The sequence below is a fragment of the Xiphophorus maculatus genome, chromosome 4, assembly GCF_002775205.1.
Source record: "Xiphophorus maculatus strain JP 163 A chromosome 4, X_maculatus-5.0-male, whole genome shotgun sequence".
Taxonomy (NCBI): domain Eukaryota; kingdom Metazoa; phylum Chordata; class Actinopteri; order Cyprinodontiformes; family Poeciliidae; genus Xiphophorus; species Xiphophorus maculatus.
Window position 1 is genome coordinate 28,290,489 of NC_036446.1, and position 19,327 is coordinate 28,309,815.

Sequence of the window (19,327 nt, forward strand, 5' to 3'; positions counted from 1 at the left end):
ACTGTGACTCAACGTCCAAAATGCAGCCACGGTATGTCCAAAAGAAAAAACAACTAAGTGGAATCATTTGCATATTGAGAGTCTACAGAGGCTGATAATCTCCCCACTCTAGAGGTTTGAGTTTTATGTCAAATCCACATGAATTAAATGACAGAAACTAATTTTCTCAACACATCTTCATTTTGTCCAGCTGTAGACTCCGAGTCTCTGTCCAATCAGAGGTAGGTATTGTGTAGTTGGTGCTTTTAATCAGTTTTCAGTTAATTAAATCCGAGTCTGTGGAACACAAAATGTCACCAAAATCACTCTGTCCCTCTAAAATCCTTCAGAAAATCTTAAAAGTGCATCAAATTGTATAGGTTCGTATTGTTTGCTGAATATCGTGATATATATCGTATTGTGAGTACAACATCGCATCGTATTGTGAGCTTGTTGTATCACTACCCCCCAAAATCATGATATTTGCAATTTAATTTTTTATAGATGTAAGGCATTTTTTTATTTTATTAGTTGACGGAGTGACGCCATGAAAAAGACAAGAGTTAAATGAAAAAAAGATCAAGATGTTGATCTTTTTTTTTAGCATAGCCAGGAAACATAGTTGAATTGATTTGAAAAAAACAAAAATTGTGATATTTAATCTAAGAGTATCAGGTTGATGACTTTGGTGTCCAATTCTTTGAAATTTTGATGACTTTGAAATAAATATCTTTAATAGGTCTCTTTTGCATTTCTGGGGTGAAACAAATTTGTGAGTTAATTTAAATTGTTTTGTGACTTATGTGTTAGCTTATTGACAGTTGTGGATAAATGCCTGGGATATTAACACTAGTGTTTTGAGAAAAATTGTTATGCTGGTTTGAAAAACAGTCAGATGTGTGTCCAATTCTTGGGCTTTTACTTTTTTTGTTTTTTTCTTTTTTGAAAAATTAATCTCAGAATCTCTTCTCACACTCCTACGGTTACCACGGAGTCTAAAGGAACAGATCAAGCTGATCAAATCCCGCCACCCTCAGCGCACCGACTACCTTACCGGATGACAAATGATGCGCACCCACACGATTGCAGATTTGGCGCATGCGCAGCGGTCGTGTTTGTATGGAACGTTCTGGTGCCTGTGCGACAGTTAGCAGCCACAGTGAGGCGCAACCACAGCGGAGGAAGCCAGTGGACGACGACAAGGGAGCTAGCGGCCCTTTGGCTGAGCGTATCTGGATTTTGGGCGAAAGAAACATAGGGTGCTAAAATGACCAGTGAGTATCGACAAATAATTCCACTTTTAGGCAAATTTCTGGACTGCATGTGGTCTCTGTTTGGCTACTGATCGACCTTGGTTCTGTCTATTTCAGAAAATAGACGTTCCCGAATCAGTGCATCTAACGTTCTGTCATGGTATTTGTTTGTACGTTTTTATTTATATTTAAAGCCAATGCAGTGCTGTCTATGATCGGTTTGCTTGAAGCGAGTCTTGATTTAAAGTGTGTTCCACCTGACTGTGTGTTACATAAGAGGCGTCTCTTATTGTCTGTGGGTCAGTGGACTGTCTGTTCCGGTTGTTAGCCTGAGCCCTAGCTTGCAGCACGAACGGGTTTCGTTTACCGTTTTCTCGCTTAATTAGAAGCTAGTGGCGTGAATAGCGAACAGGACGTCAGCAATGTGAGAGGAGGTGATCTTGAAACTGCGCTGTAGTGGTTCTACCATTGTTACCCTTCGTCAATAACCCCGCTGGTTGCGACAAAGCGCTGGTGGATGCATTTCTTCCTCAGGCGCTGCTGCTCCGCAGCGCCGCTCTGCCACGTCGGCTTCTTTAACCCATTACATATTTCATCTATCTATTTTATTTTCTATGCTATTCAAATGATTAAATAAAGAGTTTTAGGGCGCCATGCATTTTTTTTTTTACTTAGAAAAAGGACCGTGCACCCTGAGGTGTGTTACTGATGTGCCGCTGCTTTTTGTCCGCCCCGCAGGAGGCAACCAGCGCGAGCTTGCACGCCAGAAGGCTGCCAAGAAGCAGACCGAGCAGAGCAAAGGCAAGCGGAACGAGGACGGGCTTTCCGCCGCCGCCAGGAAACAACGGTGAGCACCGGGAACGACAGTTTCGGCACCTTTATTTATGTTTCGCAAAATGAGTGCAGGTTGTAGATTTACTTTAGTTGCGTCCTAAATTTGGAAGTCAGTTGCTTCTTTTGTGTCCCCCCTCTACTTTTTTTTCTTTCGAAGTAATCTTCTTATTGTTATTGTTAATAACAATTAGTTAAAATCAATTGAAATAACAATTGAATCTACAAAATACGGAGAATTATTGTCTTTGTTTTTGTCGGGAACTTCAGTATTTTGATGTTACAGCAGTGTTTTTGCATGTTATCGTTCTGGCTAAAGATTTTGGGTATAATGGCACGTTGAAAAATCATTGTTAGATGGATATATATAAACTATTTCAGGTCCAACTAATAGAACAAAATAACCAACCTATGTATTTTCTAACAGAATGTGCCGCACACTCTTTTACAGATGTTTTGTTTTTGCTCTGTTTTGTATTTGACTTGAATGTTGCTTTTTTTTAAATGGGATTATTTTTAGTTTTCATTTCCTGAAATCCAGACATTTTCCTCAAACTTAACTCTGACTTGTATGTTTAATACTTTCCGGCTTTAAAAGCACAGATTTAAACAATTGATTAAAGCTTGTTGTTGTTTGATTCATGCATTGCAGTTCTCTTAATAACCTCAACTAATTGGAGATGTTTTTTTCCCCGTCGCAGGGATGCAGAAATCATGCAACAGAAGCAGAAAAAAGCAAACGAAACGGGGAAAGCAGGCACGAAGTCCAAGTGAAAAATGACACGGAAGAAGAATTAAACTCTCTGTTTTTGAGAACATCACTCGATCAGCATTCTTTCCTGATATTTATAAGAACGGATCTGTCAGTTTTGTCTAGACTCGAGAATTCAGGATCCACCAAATCTACCTGAGGATTGCTTGTCAGAGTTACTTTCCATGGTTAAATTAAACAAACATATGGGTTAAGCCCTAACCCCCCCCCCCCCCCGAAGCGGTGCTGCGTTCAGAGCACCATCAGCGGCGTAAGCAGGATGAAGTGGAGCAACTATTGATGTAAAAGCATCTGTGTAACAGTTGTGTATTTTTGTACAAAAAAAAGTGTCCCTTTCTGATTTCAAATAAAGTGTATCTTTTTAGTTCATGCTTACTTATTCTGAATGTTTGTGGTTGGAGTTTGTGTAGCACTTAAGCTCATTAATATAACATAATGAACGTGCAGCCTTTGATCAGCTGCATTTAGAGAAAACCCATTTCTCTTCAACTATTCTTTCAAATACATAATTTAAATAAACGTGCCAACTCTTAAATTCCCCTTTGAATTAGTGTGTGTGTGTATGCATGATCGTTTGTTCTGTTTCTCCTGTGATTTAATTAAATCAAAAACAGGCATGAAGATTAAGCGAACAAAAACAAAATGAAATGTGGAGAAGAAAAAAACCCGTCTCCATCCAGCGTCCCTCTGCAGGTACAGGACATCCTAAAAACATCCTAATTTTATATTTTTGTAATTGCAGCGACAATAAATTCAGATTTTATTTGTGCATATTATCATTTTCAGAACTTTTACTATGTTTAAAAAAAAAAAAAAAAAGTACAGCAATATCCCACCCATCAAAAACTAAATTTCAGTGTTTGATGGGTGGGACTGGGTTAATTTGTTTGCACCCATTGACTGAACATTTAACTTTTTTTTTTTTAAATATAAATAAATGTTTATCAAAAATAATTAGGTTAGATCAGCAGTAGTACAAATAATACATGAATTATTAGATTGATAAGAGATGGTCAATGCAGCTTGACCATCTCCAAGCTGCATTAAACATGAAAACACTGGAATTACACATAGGTTGTGTTTTGATGTAGTGAAGGGATGTGCAGTTTAGGATGATCAACAGCCGATAGCAACGTGTACACTTATTTATTTCCTTTCTATTTTTCAGGCACTTTAGGCCAGTAAAAATAATTTAAAAAGTTTTAAAATGCAAAATTGCGAAAAGATTTCCCAAAACATTGAAAATTTGTATGGAAGAAGATTAGGGCCACCGGAAAAAAGAATTCTGAGATTAAAGTCAGAATTCTGACTTTCTGACTTTAATCTCGGAATTCTGACTTTAAATCAGAATTCTGACTTTAAATCAGAATTCTGACTTTAAATCAGAATTCTGACTTTAATAAAAAATAAAGTCAGAATTCTTTTTGTTTTTTTGGTGGTTCTAATCCTCTTCCGTAAATTTGAGATCATATCAGAGGCATTAATGTTTTATTGCTAGTAATTCAATAACATCGCAAGAAACAATATTAATAGTAATAAAAATGTAAAAAAAAAAAAACGAGGTGAATGGGTCCACTTTCACTCAGACGTCAGCGTGGTGCATGCTGGGTAATGGGGATGGTATTTAGCTAGTTAGACCTTTTCATGTTGGACTCAGAATCAACTCTAACAACAAAACGATGCAATAATTATGAATATGGGACCAACCAAGTTTAGTTTTGATGTTAAAAAAACATGAGAATAATAATAGTAGAAATATTTATTAATACCAATTAAGGTTTCAGGTAATACACTGCCTGGCCAAAAAAAAAAGTCGCCACCAAAAAATGGTCACACTCTCTAATATTTTGTTGGACCGCCTTTAGCTTTGATTACAGCCCGCATTCGCTGTGGCATTGTTTCAATAAGCTTCTGCAGTGTCACAAGATTTATTTCCATCCAGTGTTGCATTAATCTTTCACCAAGATCTTGTATTGATGATGGGAGAGTCTGACCACTGCGCAAAGCCTTCTCCAGCACATCCCAAAGATTCTCAATGGGGTTAAGGTCTGGACTCTGTGGTGGCCAAGATGTCTCATGCTCCCTGAACCACTCTTTCACAATGTGAGCCCGATGAATCCTGGCATTGTCATCTTGGAATATGCCCGTTCCATTTGGGAAGACAAAATCCATTGATGGAATAACCTGGTCATTCAGTATATCCAGGTAGTCAGCTGACCTCATTCTTTGGGCACACAATGCTGCTGAACCTAGATCTGACCAACTGCAGCAACCCCAGATCATAGCACTGCCCCCACAGGCTTGTACAGTAGGCATTAGGCATGATGGGTGCATCACTTCACCTGCCTCTCTTCTTACCCTGATGCGCCCATCACTCTGGAACAGGGTAAATCTGGACTCATCAGACCACATGACCCTCTTCCATTCCTCCAGAGTCCAATCTTTATGCTCCCTAGCAAACTGAAGCATTTTTTTCTGGTTAGCCTTACTGATTAGAGGTTTTCTTCCGGCTACACAGCTGTTCAATCCCAACCCCTTGAGTTCCCTTTGCATTGTGCGTGTGGAAATGCTTTTGCGTTCACAATTAAACATACTCCTGAGTTTTGCTGTTGTTTTTCTTCGATTTGATTTGACCAAACGTTTAAGTAATCGCCGATCACGATCATTCAGGATTTTTTCCCGACCACATTTCTTCCTGGAAGACGATGGTTCCCCACCATCCTTCCAGTTTTTAATGATGCGTTGGACAGTTCTTAACCCAATTCTAGTAGTTTCTGCAATCTCCTTAGATGTTTTCTCTGCTTGATGCATGCCAATGATTTGACCCTTCTTAAACAGACTAACGTCTTTTCCACGACCACAAGATGTGTCTTTTGCCATGGTTGTTTAAGAAAGGAGGAGTTACTCATTGCATCAGCTGGGGTTAAATAACTTGTTGCCAGCTGAAAGATAATCTCCTATGCAGTACTTATCCAATAAGAGGCTTGTACCTATTTGCTTAGTTAAATCCAGGTGGCGACTTTTTTTTTGGCCAGGCAGTGTATATCAAAGTGTGAAGCCGCGTTACTGTAAGTGAGGGAGATGTAAAATAGATTAGATTAAAGCTGAAGAGGCAACACATGGCCATTAGGTGGAGACAAACGCTGCAATAAACACAAGTGGTTTTAACAGCAAGCTGGATGACATTTATTAAATGCTCTCCTACAGAAGTCAAAACACTCATTCTGTGCATACATAATAAATAACACACAGTAGGAACAGCTTCAGGCAAATTTAGTATGTAAAGATTCAACAGCAGGAACATGTGATTAAAGCATCAGGTTTGCACAGAAAAAACAGAACTAGATATGAATCCCTTCTCCAGCATGTTTGTGTCCTTCGTTTTCAGATTACAGAGTGACAAAATGTATCTGCTCTCCATCTCAAGCAGGGAGAGCAGGTGAGGCTCTGAATAGTGATGAGAGACAAAATGCAGCATCAGCCAGTGGCGTAAATGGGAGAAAACTCAAATCTGATCCGCTATCATCCGCTGCTCTCTGCTCAGCGCTTTTGCATAAGATCTCATTTAAATTCAAGCGTCAGGAAGACAAGCAGCAGCGTGTGGGTTCTGGCCTGGTGTGTGTTTTTTTTTTCCTTTTCTTTTTCTTGACGCATCAAGCAAGAAACTCGGTGATCATGAGAAGTGTAGAGTGGAAAGAAAAGCTGCAGTCAGTCTGATTAAAATCATAAACAGACTTCTCTCATCAAGCTTTTCCTTTCATTTCGTTTTCTAATCTCCTAAACGTGCAGAAAATACTTTGTTTTTGACAGAACTTTAATATGTGCGCCTGATATCAGACTTCAAGCAATGTCAGCCGATTTGATCTAATACAAGTGTTCCTGCTTTTACCGCTGAAACATTCTGGGTGACAAAAACACGGCTTGGTTTTTGTCTGTCTTTTTAATACATTCCTGGAAAATAATTTGTAGCATTTTCCACCAGAATTTCCTTTTCCCTGCTCAATTGATCCTCCAGAGTTATCATGGGCCGTGGAAATCTTCACGAGTTACCGAGGACGTGCAGTTTCCCTCAGCCGACTGAATATAAACTCTGCTTAGTGAATTTTGCAACATAATCACAACTGAAATGCTGCTTATTCTCAGTGGCTAGTGATGTGTTAACATTGAATCGCAGATTACTCTTCTTGTCCGTCGTGATGGCAGATAATCCAGTGGTGTTTGATGTAAAATGGGACGTCAAGGAGAAATGCAGACAAAGGCTTAGGAAGAGTGAAATGAGTTCAAAGATTGCCTCTAAAATTTCAAGAACCTTGAGTATCTCTAGAGATACACGTCGGTGCCGAGTCTTTATGTATGCTTTGATCATCACTTTTGTCTAACCCTAAATGGATCCTCTTTATGCCATAAAAGACACTCCTAACACATTAAAGTATTGGCTATCAACGATGGTGTGTGATATCTAGGATCAAACTGTAACAGAAGCAAATCCTGTGGACCGCAGATCACACTCACTTGCTTGGTGATGCAGTGATGAAGAGTTTAGCGAGCCCTACTTCAAGGCCTTGGAATGATCGGTTCTTCCCCAGTTGGTTCCGGCCAGATTCGTCTCCATTCGCAGATCCTGCACGGTTCCCCCCCATTTGATAGACAGCAGACTTCATTCGTTGACTGGCCCTTGGATTTGCGTCACCAGGCGAGCGAAGGCGGCACTTGCAAGCTCCTTGAACAACATCTCAACCATTTCCAATCTGCAATGAGACCATGGTAGATGGCGAGCTGTAAATGGATAATTCCATGGCCAAACCTTTTGTTTTTCTTTTTAAAATCAATTGTTGTGGAAGAGCGCAGGGCAGGGCAACCTGCAACAAATAAATATGCCTTGAGACTTTGGAGAAAGTAGCTGCCCGAGGTCACACAAGCAAAATTACATCATTGGAGTGCCAACCATAGCTCTATAGACCACACTGCCAATGGAGACACACCCAACTTGGCTAGAACCAAACCAGACACTAACTGGCTAGAGAGAGAGATTTGACAATTGAGAGACAAAAACGTTCATTGCTGCTGGGTTTAAAGATGCAGGAGCCACATCGGATTTGGAGGTCAGGCTGAGAAATCTCTCGCTTTCTCACTTGGAATTCAGAGTTTAGATTTTTTTTTTCTTCCCAGTAGAAAAGAATAAGATTTTTCAGAGTGTAAACTGGAACCACACTGCTTGCTGCCCACCAAAAGTACAATATAGCAGTGAGACATAAACAATAATATTGCATTTCAGTGCCTAGATCTTGATTCAGGTTCGACTCTCAATTAAAAGTCCACTTTAATTTTTCTAGGCTTACTTATTCAGATCTGGTGACCTTAGAGACTCGTTCGACCACATTCAGTAATTTCCCAGAATAAAAGACAGTTCAACCTTTGTGTCAAAAACACGTAATTTATTCATTTATCTTAAAAAATTAAAATAAAGTGCCTTTTATGTACAATAAAAACAACAATCACAATCTCGATAATACAAAAAAATACAGTTCACAAATTTGTACACAGTTAAAAAAAAAAATCATGCAGGCAAGACCACATTTGTCTACTAATTATTCAGTCAACTAAGCTTCCGGTGTTCAGTATGCTGAGCCAATGCTTCGTCTCATGGTTGAGGGTTTTGGAGTTGTGCTTTGCAACGTTTTCTGCTGTACTACATCACGCAGCACAAAGGATCCAGTGCTCCTAAAGTGGTTTCTTTTTGTAGTTCAGACTTTTTTTTTTTTTTTTTTTTACGTAAATCCTGAAGAAAAAAAAAAAGAAAAAAAAGTGGAGTCGTATTACCTGGATTTTTAGGAAAATAAGACTGCTGTAGATAACCGGCTACATTCAAATCCAGTACAGTTTCATTACTGAGGAAGTGTGTTTCGCACATTAATGTCACAGGTTTATCCCAGTGACATTAAACAGTTTGTAGCTTTTAAGTAATGCAGCTTAACAAGTGTATAGTAAAAACACCGACTGCTTAAGATGCTGTTGACCGTCTCCGTGTTTCTATTTGTATTTTTTAACTTTTTTTTTTTTTTGACATAACCCAAGGCTGCAGCATGGAGCAGCTCTCGGTTCTGTTTGTAGGCAAACATAAAAGCGGCATGGGTGATTATGTAAATCCGCTACCGACCCGTGTTGTGTAGTTAAGTGTGCCCGCCGGGGCTACAATCACGCCATTGACCACATTTCTGTTGACGAGGTCACTGCTGGATAGTGTACAGTGTAGCACACAGCTGAAGGCAGAAAATCTTCGCATCTAAACGCTAAAGGCATTTCTTTGTGTGGCAGCGTTAACCGTCAAGCACTTCAACACAGGTTACAGAGACAATTTGTTTGCAAACATTTCCCCCCCCCCAAAGACTTGTAGAATTCCTTTTACTGTGTACCTCTGATAAAATCTTCTTGTTTTTAAGAAATTGGTTGAGTTTCAGCTAGCAGTACACAATGTTTGAGAGAGTAACTCATTTGTTAACAGCTGCAAATATCTACCTTCTGTCTCTACACTACAGTTTTAAATATACAGTGTTTGCTTAGCAAGTGCAAAACCAGAGAAGTTACTATTAGGCTTAATTTAAGCTTAAGAAATAATAATTACAATAAAATGATGCTTGTAGGCCAGCAGTTGTCATGGATACCCTAGATAGCTACAGGCCCAGCCACCGTCTCAAGAAGGTTAAGAAAAAAAATGCATGCATAAACAGAAAAAAATAAACGCTTCGATTCAAACTGGGAATAGCTGTTTCACCATGCAAAACAGCTACGAGCTAAATTAGCTAAATATTTTTGTAGTGATTATTGAAATAAATTAAATAGAATATATACCACTAGAACACAAATATTAAAATATTTACTTTTTCATCACCAAGTAAAATATTAAATATAAAAAAATAATTTCTTTGCCCTCAATTTAAATTCGTTTACAGAAGCCTAGTAAGCCACGCTAAGCAGCATCCATGAGCTAATTAGAGATACTTTTGTAGTTCAACTAAATAATATGAAGGGAAAAAAAAACTAAAAATGAATGTAATGGCCATAATCTGCCTTTTCAGTTGTGTAGTGAAGTGTTAAATATAAAAACACAAGAATGAAGACTTCTTTCTGGCCTAAATTTTAATTTGTTGACAGACGGCTAGGAATCTAAGCTAAGTAGCAACCATGTTAATTTGTGGGTGTTTAACTTTCTTTAGCAATTACAACTAAACAGAAAAGTAATGAAATTTAAAACTGTAACCAGAACTCAAGCATTAAAATTACATTTTTAGCAACTCAATACAATGTGAAATATTATTCAACTTTTTAGTTTTTTGTTTTAGCTTCACTAGCTAGCACAGGTAGAAGCTAGCTGCAGTTACCAATTTGTAAATTTTAACCGTTTTCTTTTTAGCTATTAAAAAAATTCCTGTTTGAAACAATAAAGGATTGTTGTTTAACAATTCTGAAGGCTAATTAAAAGCCAATTATATAAAAAAAAAATACAACTTCTTTCTTAAAACTAAGTATCCTGTTTTGAGGTGCTTGATTAGAATCAGGTAAGGTGCTGAACGGATAGTGTGGTGAAACGTGCGTTTGCTCAACTTGGCAGTAAAGCACTATGTCAAAACAAAACAGAAAAATAAAATACTCAGCAGTGTTCACTCTCTAGTTTAAGACTACCTCTACGACACATCTTGCACAACGTCCCGTAACGACACACAATATTTAGCACAGGCACTGTATTTACACAAGAAACAACCTGGAAAAGAGGGAACGCTGGCCATTGCTGTGCAGTATGCTGTGCCGTTACTTTGTCCACCTGGAGCAGCTTCAGATCTGCTTAGTGTTGAAAATAGCCATTTAATACTGGAATATATACTGTATTCTTATTTGTTCAACATATTAAAGTCACTGTGTATTCTAAGACACTTTGCCACATCATAAATGATTCACACTCAGACTGGCAACGTTATCAGCTTTCAATTTCTTTGGAAATATTTCATGTTATGTTTTTTTTGTAAGTCTCAAAAGGTCCGAGTGAGACACAGTGCTTATAGATGGTTGCACTGGTCACTGTTTCAACTGATATCCCCCCCCCCAAAAAAACAAAAGTTATGCTGCAGTTCTAATTGCAGTAGTTGGATTTACATCCATGTGATTTAAGTGAAGTGAAATGTGCAAATCTTTAACCCTGATTACCTGTGCTTTCACATTAGCATTACCTTGGCTTTTGACTGAGTGTGGTGAATGCCATGTGGATAGGACATGTAACCTGGAAAATTAGGGGTGAATAAACCTTGCATCTACATCATTACTGTGCCTTAGAAGTAGTTGGGCCTCTTGGACTTTGTCACGCCATGCTAGAACTGCAAACCTGACTGGAATTTATTGGGATTAGTTTGTGGAACCCCAGGTAAGTATGTAGCTGTGAAACGAAAGGAAAATGATACCTAGGTTTCCGAATGTTTTTCACAAATCTGTGGCAAGACTTTACATTTTCTATTCAGGTACTCTGTCCACTTACAGAGCCTAAGCTATTTTATGCTACATTGTGTTGATAAGTCTGGTAAAAAAAAAACCTCAAAAATATCTTATTTCTAGTTGTAACATGAAAACGCATGACAGAGTTCAAGGGGCCTAAAATCACCGTACATCATGTAGTTACATTCAGACCAGTAGGGCGCCAGATTCAATCTCTTTCTTCAGGAACGTCATTTTTTAAGCCGTTAGCATAAAGCTAAAACCAACCCAAAAGTCTGTATCGCTAGCTAAGCTTAGCTGTAGCTAACACCTGCATTGTCAGAACGAAGGCAGAAGGAAAATGGAAAAGACTGACGACCGCACGGCGCGTCAAATCCTTTGGCCCCCCTCACATGAAGATCGGTTATTCTGCTCAACACATTCTTCACAGTTTGCTATGAGCTAACAGTCTTAGAGAAAAATGCTCCCAAAAAAGCAAAAAAGTGGATCTTCACATTTATTTATTATTAGTGCCACGAAACTTCCAGTGGAACCCCGGCCCTGGGTTCGTCACCATGTGCTCTTTGACGTTGATCAATGCTAACAGGAACCATGAGATGGTCATGACAGGATGGCACTATTGCATTTAGATAAGACAATCAAGTTATTTCTGGGTTGGCGTTTCTTTTTTTTGTTTGTTTTTTGGCACAGTACACATGATGGTTTCAGTCCTGCCCTGAATATATGGAGAGGTGGAGATGTTCCCCATTTCGCTATGCCGCCAGCCTCTCAATGTAAAGTCTGAAACACTGAGCATCTAGGTCCATTCGTTCACCCACATGTGAAACGTTTCTTATTTAGACTCTATAGAAAGAGCCGCTCCAGATGAGACGGACCGCGTTTTCACCGCAGCATACATTCAGGAGGTAAACGACAGCGTTTAGGCATCGAAGCCGACGTTTCTGTTTGACCCCGCTTCTTTACGTTGCAGTTGTTCGTCATGTAGTGGATTCTCCTCAAACAGTCATTAACATTTTCATTCGGCAGAAAGGGAATAAAATGTGCGGTGAACTTAATGACAATGAAGTACTTGTATATAACCTCCACCTTACCCTGATCTCTTGGTCACCATGTAGCTGTAGCTTGGTTCTGTGTGCATAACAAGAGTTGTGCAAGGCTGGGCAACTGTCGATGACGATTAACGTACCAGAAAAGATGCCGTTGTTTTTAAAACTGCTTTCCCCGTGTCACCTCACTCCTTAGCCTGCACGCTCGTAATTTGTGAGCGTCCATCAGAAAAGGCTCAAAAGATACGATGGTGTCTGATCCTAGCAGCTGCCATGGTTTGTTATCCTTGTGGAAACCTGGAGTGTGCCCTCCGCAGCAAACCAGACCGGAGTGGAAAACGAAATGACCTCCGCGACTGATCACAGAAGCAAGATGGCTGAAAGTAAAAAGATGTGCTGTGATGCAGGGAGGAAGTCAGGGTCGTCGCTCCTTCCCTCGGTGGCCCGTATCGCTCATGGGAGATGCAGGATGTCGTCGTTTTTGGGGAAACAAACAAACAAAAGAAAACACACAGAGAAGTGGCGCTCCTCATACGATGGAGTCCTTGATTTCCGAGCCCAGCCTGACTCGGGGTCGCGGGCAGGTCGGGGAGTACTCCACGTGGCTCTCCTTGGCGCTGAGCGGCCGCCGGTCGGACGCCTCCGAGAAGCTCTTGCTGTTTTCCGGCGAGGACTCGTGCGTGGGCGTGCTGCAGATGTAGTTGTCGTTTAGCGTCTGGTAGCCCTTGTGATCCGAAGTGGAGACGGGGATGGTGTTCCCGTTCAGGGGCAAGCTCTCCGTGGGCTTCCCCACTATGCGGGCCTTCTTCTGCTGCATGTTGGGGCACTCGCCTTGCTTCAGCACGGACTTCATGTGATCTCGGTTCCTGTAGATGACGAACAGCGAGAAGACGACGAGGGAGAAGGCCAGCAGGGCGCACACCACGATCAGCTCGTTCCAGTATGTCTTGGTGTGGGCCTGCCCGGAGCGGGACTCGCCGGGCAGGATGATGGTCTCGTCCGGCACCACGTGAGGCGTGCGCGAGTGACCAATCAGGGTGGTGCTTTCCTGGCGGGGCTCCGCCCTGACGCAGTAGTTGGCCAGCAGCTGGCGGAAGCCCTCCTCCTCCGACCAGCACTCGTAGGTCTCGGTGCGGTCGGACTGGGCCACCACCACCAGGTTCCCCTCCGGGGTTTCGTACAGGAACTGGCTGGCGTCTTTGCTGTAACGCCACTTCCTCTGAGCCAAGTTGGACCGCAGCTTGCAGGGCAGGACGCGAAACGTGTTGGCCGGGACCGTAATGGTCTTACAGCGGGATCCACCTGGGTAAAAAGGAAGGAGGAGGTTGATTTATAATAGTAATGTTCAAAAGACTTCAGGTTCTTTTGAAGAAATCACAAAATACTCCTGAGACGACCAACTTATTTCAGTAAATCAATCGAAAAACTAAAACTCTGATATAATTCCATGTCATGTTTAATACCAGATTTGTTCCTGCTGCAGAAGTTTCCAAAATTTGCTTAAAAATATATTTATTAATCTTGGCCTAATCAATCAATCGAGTTTACTTATATTGCGCATTTAAGCAGCGAGGTAGTTCAAAGTGCTTTACATCATAAAAACACAAGAATAATGAGTTACAAAATCAACATACAGTCAACACTTGAGAAAACCAGCGATTAACTTTACATTTTGACAAGTTGGAAAAAAAGAAAAGGTCTCTCGTGGCTCAGAAATGGAAGTCATTAATTACTCGCCTTGTTTTTTCTGGCAGCTGGAGTCTGAAACTTGAACTCGGCAACATTTTCTAAATGCTAAATTATTCAGCTGGTATATTTGTTCACAAGTGCAGCATTTGTTGACTCGCGCAAGGCTTGCTAGCCGTCTATGTTCTCAGGGCCGACACGTTATTTCAGGTCCAAGTGCTGGTTGTTTGTCGAGTTTGCGAAGTGACTGGCGGGACTTAAATTAGAGACCGCTTCGTCGGGGCAGAACACACTCACGGGAAGCTGCTGGTCTGGCAGATCTGATGAAGGGAACGGTTGAGTTACAAATCGCTGATGTGTCCGCCTCCTCCACGTCCTGCTGCCAGTGGCTGGGAGAAAACATACCAAACAAAAAAAAACAACAACAAGGTGAGGGCAGGCAGCCTGGAGTAAGAGGTAACCTTTCATCACCAACTCTTTCAATTTAAGAGCCACTTTTATAGCTTTGTCATCACGACTCAGAGCACAGTGTTCTTCTAAAAGCAGCTTTTCTGTCCAAGCGTACGACTGAACATTTGATGCTTACGTCATAAAAATGTCTGGGTGAAAGGTTCACAGCAATGACAAGATCATGTGATTCTGATCTAAACTGAAACTATTTAGTTATTTCAAATGACATTTAGAGACGCAACGCTCAGGATTTTGGAACTGATTTCTGATCTCTGATTTTAAAATTTAATTTTGCTTTCTTTTCAAGAGCTATAATTTAAGATTATATTCCTCCCCACCCCCAAATTATTCTTTTGTGAGTCATTACTAACCATGTTAAAAGCAGAGGTGATGTCACACTGTGTGTGAGCATAAATACTATGTTTAAATAAATAAAACAGCAGCAGCAAAACACCACAAAAAGAGAAAAATAATTACCATTACACACACGCTTTTATCTTACAGATGTCATGAAACATGAAGTTAAATTAGAAGGGGGCTAAGATGATTGGTCAAAATTCAGCAGAGTTGCAGTGGTGTGGAAAGAACGTTAAGGTGATTTGTCACAATTTGCAAATTATGACTGAACTTACAACAGCCACGATCGTGACTTCCTGGAATGCCTGTTCATTGCTTTTTTTTTGTTTTTTGGTTACAATTTTTGGTGAAACAAAGAAAGTTGAGACGACATACTTCCATCTCTTTTCTCTTTTAAAGTGACCGTCTGTGTGGGACTTCTCACCTGTCGGGCGGCGCCATCCTGACATCCCGGCACAGCCGCCCCGTCCAGGCACAGTACGGATCTCTGGACAACACGCACTCGCCGCAGCTCAGGTAGTTGGAGCAGTTCGCCACGGGAACCTCCACTAGGCCCGAGTGCGACGACACAAACAGCAGACCCTACAGAGGAGGGCAGAGAAGAAAATGAGCTTTCATAGTGTGCGTGACACAAGAAAGTTAAACGCAGGGCAGAGGAGGCAATCTGCTTTTGGTTATGGGTTTCTGATTTCCAAACAGGAACGTCGTACTGAAACAATTACTCCAGATAAACAGAAGAGTCTAATCTGGCTAACGAATCAAGTCTGGCCAGCTGGTTTCAGTTTTCACAACGCCGCGATCGTGTTTCCAGACATGCATGTTCGCGATGTCGGGGCTGGAAAGCTCTTTGTTCGCAGCAGTGACAGTTTTCATATCAGCAATGGAAAACAAACGAGTTCCCCTCAGTCCAACTCAGTTCACGCTCCTCACGGTCCGGCTTTTCCATCTCTGCTGAGCACTTACTCATAATAAATACTCTTGGTTTTATTAGAATTATAGAATTGCAGATAAGATTGCAGTTTGGCAGCTATGACCCGGAGAGACGTCTTTACGCAATAAGGAGAGTGGAGGTAATGAAATTTAGCTCCGAGTGCAACAAACTCTCCTCCAGGCGCCGCTTTAGCTTGCAGCAAATTCAATGGGGAAGGCTGCTGTGATGGGAACATATCTGGAGTCATTTCACCTTCTTATCAGTGTAACCAAAAACATTACTAAACACTTTATATAAACTGATGGAGAGATTAATACAAGCCTATTACGGTTTAATTTTACCCAGTTTCTCCATTCATTCATATTAGCGACGTGACGTACCCTCTGAGGGTCCAGCTCAATGTGCTGCACGGGCTGTGGCTCTGCGAACAGAACCATCTCCTCTATGATGTGCATCTTATCGTTAACGTTGATGGCCTTGTGAAGCTTTCCATCATCTGGAAGAGAGGAGAAGGAGGAGGAAGGAGAACAGAGGCGTTAAGCGGAGAGGGTTTCAAACAAGGCCGTTTATTTTCTCCTCTCCAAGCAGCACCTGTTCCGATGAAGAGGACGTCGTAAGCCCTCTCCATCCCCTGGATCTTGTGCACAGCAATCTGGGTGTAGCGCACGCTGCGTTTCAGCAGCAGGGGGGCGCTGCGGATCACGCTGTCCATCAGGAAGTGGTCCTTCACGAAGTTGAGGACTTTGTCGGGCATGTGCAAGGACGACTGGATGCCCATTTGCCTGCCGTGGTTCGTCACGCACTTTGTAGAGGGAAATGTGAGAAGTTACAAGTTATGAGTGATTTGCAAAAGCATTCATACGCCTTCGAATTTTGTCATGTTGCAACTAGAAACTTCAACTTATAGGACAATTCAACACAAAGTTGTGCATAGTTATCAAGTAGAAGGAATTTTGACACCCCTAAATAGCCCCATTAATCCATTAACAGCACAGCTAATTTTTCGATTTAGCACTTTTGCTAAATCTGAAAAAGTTTTGTACACTTAGCTTTCCCTAAATTAAGTTTTGCAGATAAATTCTGAAGCACAAATTTATTTGGCTGCTTTCTAACCTTGCAGTTGAATAAAGGTTGACGTCTGTGTTGAAGTTTTGGTCACTGACTTAATTCAAAAGTAGTTGGACGTTTATATTCGTGCTCTTATTTTGAAGTGGGTGAAGACTGTTTACGTCATAGCTCCATTTCCTCTCAAGTTCTCTCCATTTTTATTTCAAACAATAGGAAACATACATGACCAAAATGAAACAGACAGTAGAGAACAAGGTACAATATCTAAGGGCAAAGTAGAACACAAAATTACACAGTCAAAATTAAATATGAGCTCGAGGGTTGTAGTCTTTCAAGGGCAGAAATAATTTGAATTTTGGCGCTTTAGCATTAGCTTCCGCTACACAGTGTTGGTGTAGTGCTTTAACATTAGCAGAACTAATGATTGATTAGTGCTTCAGGGTTAGCACAGCTGACTTCAGCTAGCTGTGCTAACAGCTTCTAATTCATAAACAGACTTCAGAGGCCTCAGAGTTTAGGTTATGAACAAAATCAAAACTTCAAGGATCTCAGACTTCATTTCATCTGATGAAACTGATGGATTGGTGGGCTTGCGCTGGGATTCATCTTCCAGAAGAACAAGGACTCCAAACATACAGCCAGAAAATAAAACTTCACAGATTGCCAACTGTCCAATCAGATTCAGTGTCGTCTGGTTTGCAAAGGAAAAAAAAAAAAATCAAGACAAAAACCAAATTTCTAGATGAGCAAAGACATGGCAGCTATACTTGCAGTGGCTCTAGAAGTGGTGGTGGGAGGCCGGCTGAGATCTTAATACAAACACACACCATATTTATAGATTTTATTTAGAAAGATTTTTAAGACGACGTATCGTCCTCCTCTCACTTCCTAATTATACATGGTGGCATGAAGTCCCAATAAAATGGATTGAATTTGTGGTTGCAATGGGACAGAATGTGAAAAAGCTAAAGGCCCGACCACAAATTACTCTTTATAACAGAGAAACGCTAAATATATATTAGCCTGTGGCTTTTGGTTGCATTCAACCATTTTGGCGCCATTAATTACATTTTAAAAAGCAGCCAATTCAACCGTTTGTTGCTCCTTTTGAGCCTGTGTCTACTGATTGCCTAAAGAAAGTGGTCTAGATAGTCAACATTTTGAAGGTTTGAGTCATTTAGTACCACAGTATTTTTGCCTTTTCGTGCATCATTACTGCTGCGATTTTACAAGGCTTCTAAAACTAAAGTGACTCACCGCTCCGGGCCGCGGCTCAGGTACTGGGTGGTTGTAGGTGTACCACTGCTGGGTCTCCCTGTTGACCTCTCTGTAGCGGCCGTTGAAGGCAGCTTCCACCTGAGCCATGCTGAAGGCACACACCGCAGAGCTGCCCGACGCCCCCTTATACCTGAGATTTAAAGAGGCAGTATGATGTGTTTTACAGGCACATAGAGCCATTCTATGGCACAATCAAGTTAATCATTTTAAATTCAGTTACTATACAAATGCTACATATATGAAGCATGACTTAAAAGAAATTTTAATTCCTAATTTGACGCCTTGAAACTGGGCCTCTGTGTCTTTAAAAACTCCTGCTCTTTCTGAAACTCCTCCTTCAGGAAGTCGACACAACATGACTTCTTTATTAACCCTCTGACAATGTTTAGAACAGATTTTAACGGAGAAATAGCTCATATGATGAGCTCAGCAGATGGGCAGTTCCACCAGGTGTTGGCTAATTGGAGCTGGCTAGTCTGAAGGAGCTGAGTGAGGGGGTCGCTGTGGATGCATGCTCTGTGAGGCGGAAGCTCAGAAGAGGAGCTTCGTCCTCGAAGGCGGAGTTAGATCCACCCAGGGGTTTGGTTGCATTAAAGAATTTCTTAAACTTGCACGAAAGAATCATGTTTTTGATGAGGAAATAACATTACAATATGATGTAAAGCTAAAAAAAAAAAACCCCGTCAACTTTACATAATACTGCCCCTTCAAACAGAGGGAAGCAGACGCACAGAACCACTGAACGCATCACGAGTCTCACCACTGGGAAGTGAAGACGCCGTAGAAGACCGTGCTCTCCCAGCTGTCTCCGGTGGGCTTCAGGACAAACATGTCCTGGATGATGTTGAAGGGGAAGCCGTCGTCAGGGAGCGAGCACAGGAGCTGGGCCTTCAGGAAGGTGGTCCACTTCTTCTGCAGAACCCGCTCACCTCCCCTGTCGCCCTGGAAGGAAAAGTTGCGGAATATCACTGGAGGTTTATTAATTCGGCGCGCGCCTGATCTCTGCTCCCTCTGACGGGGTCTGCGGAGCCGTCGGTGATAAGACGGGATGGAGGTCAAGAGGAGAGAGGTCGTGTCAGGCTTAGAGTTTAACTCTCATCAGATACCAGCAGGAAACGGTGTAGCCGCCGTGGTTGGAGCAGCAGGTCTTGGCCTCTGAATCTGCTGAATTTGGGCTTAAGCTGCAAACTCTTAA

At 41.3% G+C, this 19,327-nt stretch overlaps 2 protein-coding genes across 5 annotated transcripts in view; one reads left to right on the forward strand and one right to left on the reverse strand.

The window, feature by feature from the left end:
- The first annotated feature begins 1,086 nt into the window (after positions 1-1,086).
- On the forward strand, positions 1,087-3,214 carry LOC102222285 (small EDRK-rich factor 2-like). The gene is made up of 3 exons (XM_005808527.3): positions 1,087-1,253; positions 1,971-2,079; positions 2,765-3,214. Exons 1-3 carry the CDS (start codon positions 1,247-1,249, stop codon positions 2,835-2,837), a joined length of 189 nt encoding a protein of 62 aa, XP_005808584.1. The 5' UTR covers positions 1,087-1,246; the 3' UTR covers positions 2,838-3,214.
- A 5,035-nt stretch (positions 3,215-8,249) lies between these two features.
- The window catches only part of LOC102224004 (semaphorin-4B), a 101,641-nt gene continuing 90,563 nt past the window's right edge, over positions 8,250-19,327 (reverse strand). For all 4 annotated transcript variants that reach the window (XM_023332684.1, XM_023332686.1, XM_023332685.1 and 1 more), the window contains exons 9-15: positions 18,893-19,074; positions 18,112-18,262; positions 16,378-16,588; positions 16,167-16,282; positions 15,280-15,437; positions 14,346-14,437; positions 8,250-13,664 (exon numbers count right to left, since the gene is read on the reverse strand). In XM_023332684.1, coding sequence (XP_023188452.1) covers positions 12,892-13,664; positions 14,346-14,437; positions 15,280-15,437; positions 16,167-16,282; positions 16,378-16,588; positions 18,112-18,262; positions 18,893-19,074 — 1,683 coding nt within the window. In that variant the 3' untranslated portion in view covers positions 8,250-12,891. The remainder of the gene's footprint in view (positions 13,665-14,345; positions 14,438-15,279; positions 15,438-16,166; positions 16,283-16,377; positions 16,589-18,111; positions 18,263-18,892; positions 19,075-19,327) is intronic.

Coding starts and splice junctions, on each gene's coding strand:
- LOC102222285 (XM_005808527.3), top strand. Junction 2,080..2,764: donor GCCGCCGCCAGGAAACAACG/GTGAGCACCGGG, acceptor TCCCCGTCGCAG/GGATGCAGAAATCATGCAAC.